Here is a 1,125-nt window from a genome sequence, read left to right on the forward strand (position 1 = left end):
GCAAGCAGCAAAAGAGACACAGATGTACAGAACAGTCTTTTGGACTCTGTGGGAGAGGGCGAGGGTGGGATGATTTTGGAGAATGGCATTGAAACATGTATATTACCATAAGTGAAATGAATCGCCAGTCCAGGTTTGATGCATGAGACAGGGTGCTTGGGGCTGGTGCACTGGGATGACGCTCAGGGATGGGAGGGAAAGGGAGGTGGGAGCGGGGCTCAAGATGGGGAACAAATGTACACCCCTGGTGGATCCATGTCAATGTTTGGCAAAACCACTACAATATTGTAAAGTAATTAGCCTCTAATTAAAATAAATAAATTTATATTTTTAAAAAGAGTTGAAAACTATTACTATAACATAAATGATTACAATGGATTTTGTCCTGGAGAAAATACCAATATTACAAGCAATAGTACAGTGATTTAGGATATGACTAAAGAATTCAAAACAAGGAGTAGAGACACAGATGATTCTAAAATACTCACTTCACAGCAGGAATTCAGTTGGAAAGTGTTACATACCCAAAATTTTTCTTTCTGCCCCTGTGCTCCTCTTAGTGTGCCCCATCTAGAAATAATAATAAAAATTATTAGCATGGTTAAAAATACTTGAGCTGCATCTTGATGAAACACAAATTATTGTGGGAATTATATCTTTTCTATTTCCCTCTGTCCCACCATGTTTCATTATGGAGCTATCATCATTGCCTACATAAAGGTGAATGTACTGTTTCTTTTTAATCAAAACATTGACTTTTTAAGAGTCCACTTAACTAGTCCAAATGGCTTGAAATCAAACTCATTGACGAAAGGAAATAAACCTTAGGGCAGCTGGGATGCAAGGGTTTAAAGTACTGAAAGATATCTCCTCTCTTTACATCTCATCTTCTGAAACTCTACTAAAACTCTCCAAAAATACTGATAAAACCACAATGTAAATAAAGATAATTGCTGTAAAAGTGTGTTTTTGCAAAAATATTCATATGCATATATTATTTTATAAAATGGCTATATGACTAATGTGAAATTTCTCTATATACATGCACATATGGAAATCAAATCCTATATTCTCAGTAAGCGAAGGGGAGAAAGTGGCAGAAAATGAAGAGAAACTAAAGAGCCT

General features: G+C 36.0%; 1 protein-coding gene across 1 annotated transcript in view; it reads right to left on the bottom strand.

The window, feature by feature from the left end:
- TINAG (tubulointerstitial nephritis antigen) overlaps positions 1-1,125 on the bottom strand; it is a 105,013-nt gene that overhangs the window by 16,771 nt on the left and 87,117 nt on the right. The window contains exon 10 of the mRNA XM_010848546.1: positions 525-570. Within this exon, the coding sequence (XP_010846848.1) occupies positions 525-570 (46 nt within the window). The remainder of the gene's footprint in view (positions 1-524; positions 571-1,125) is intronic.

This window comes from Bison bison, unplaced genomic scaffold, assembly GCF_000754665.1.
Source record: "Bison bison bison isolate TAMUID 2011002044 unplaced genomic scaffold, Bison_UMD1.0 scf7180017864270, whole genome shotgun sequence".
NCBI classification, from domain to species: Eukaryota; Metazoa; Chordata; class Mammalia; order Artiodactyla; family Bovidae; genus Bison; species Bison bison.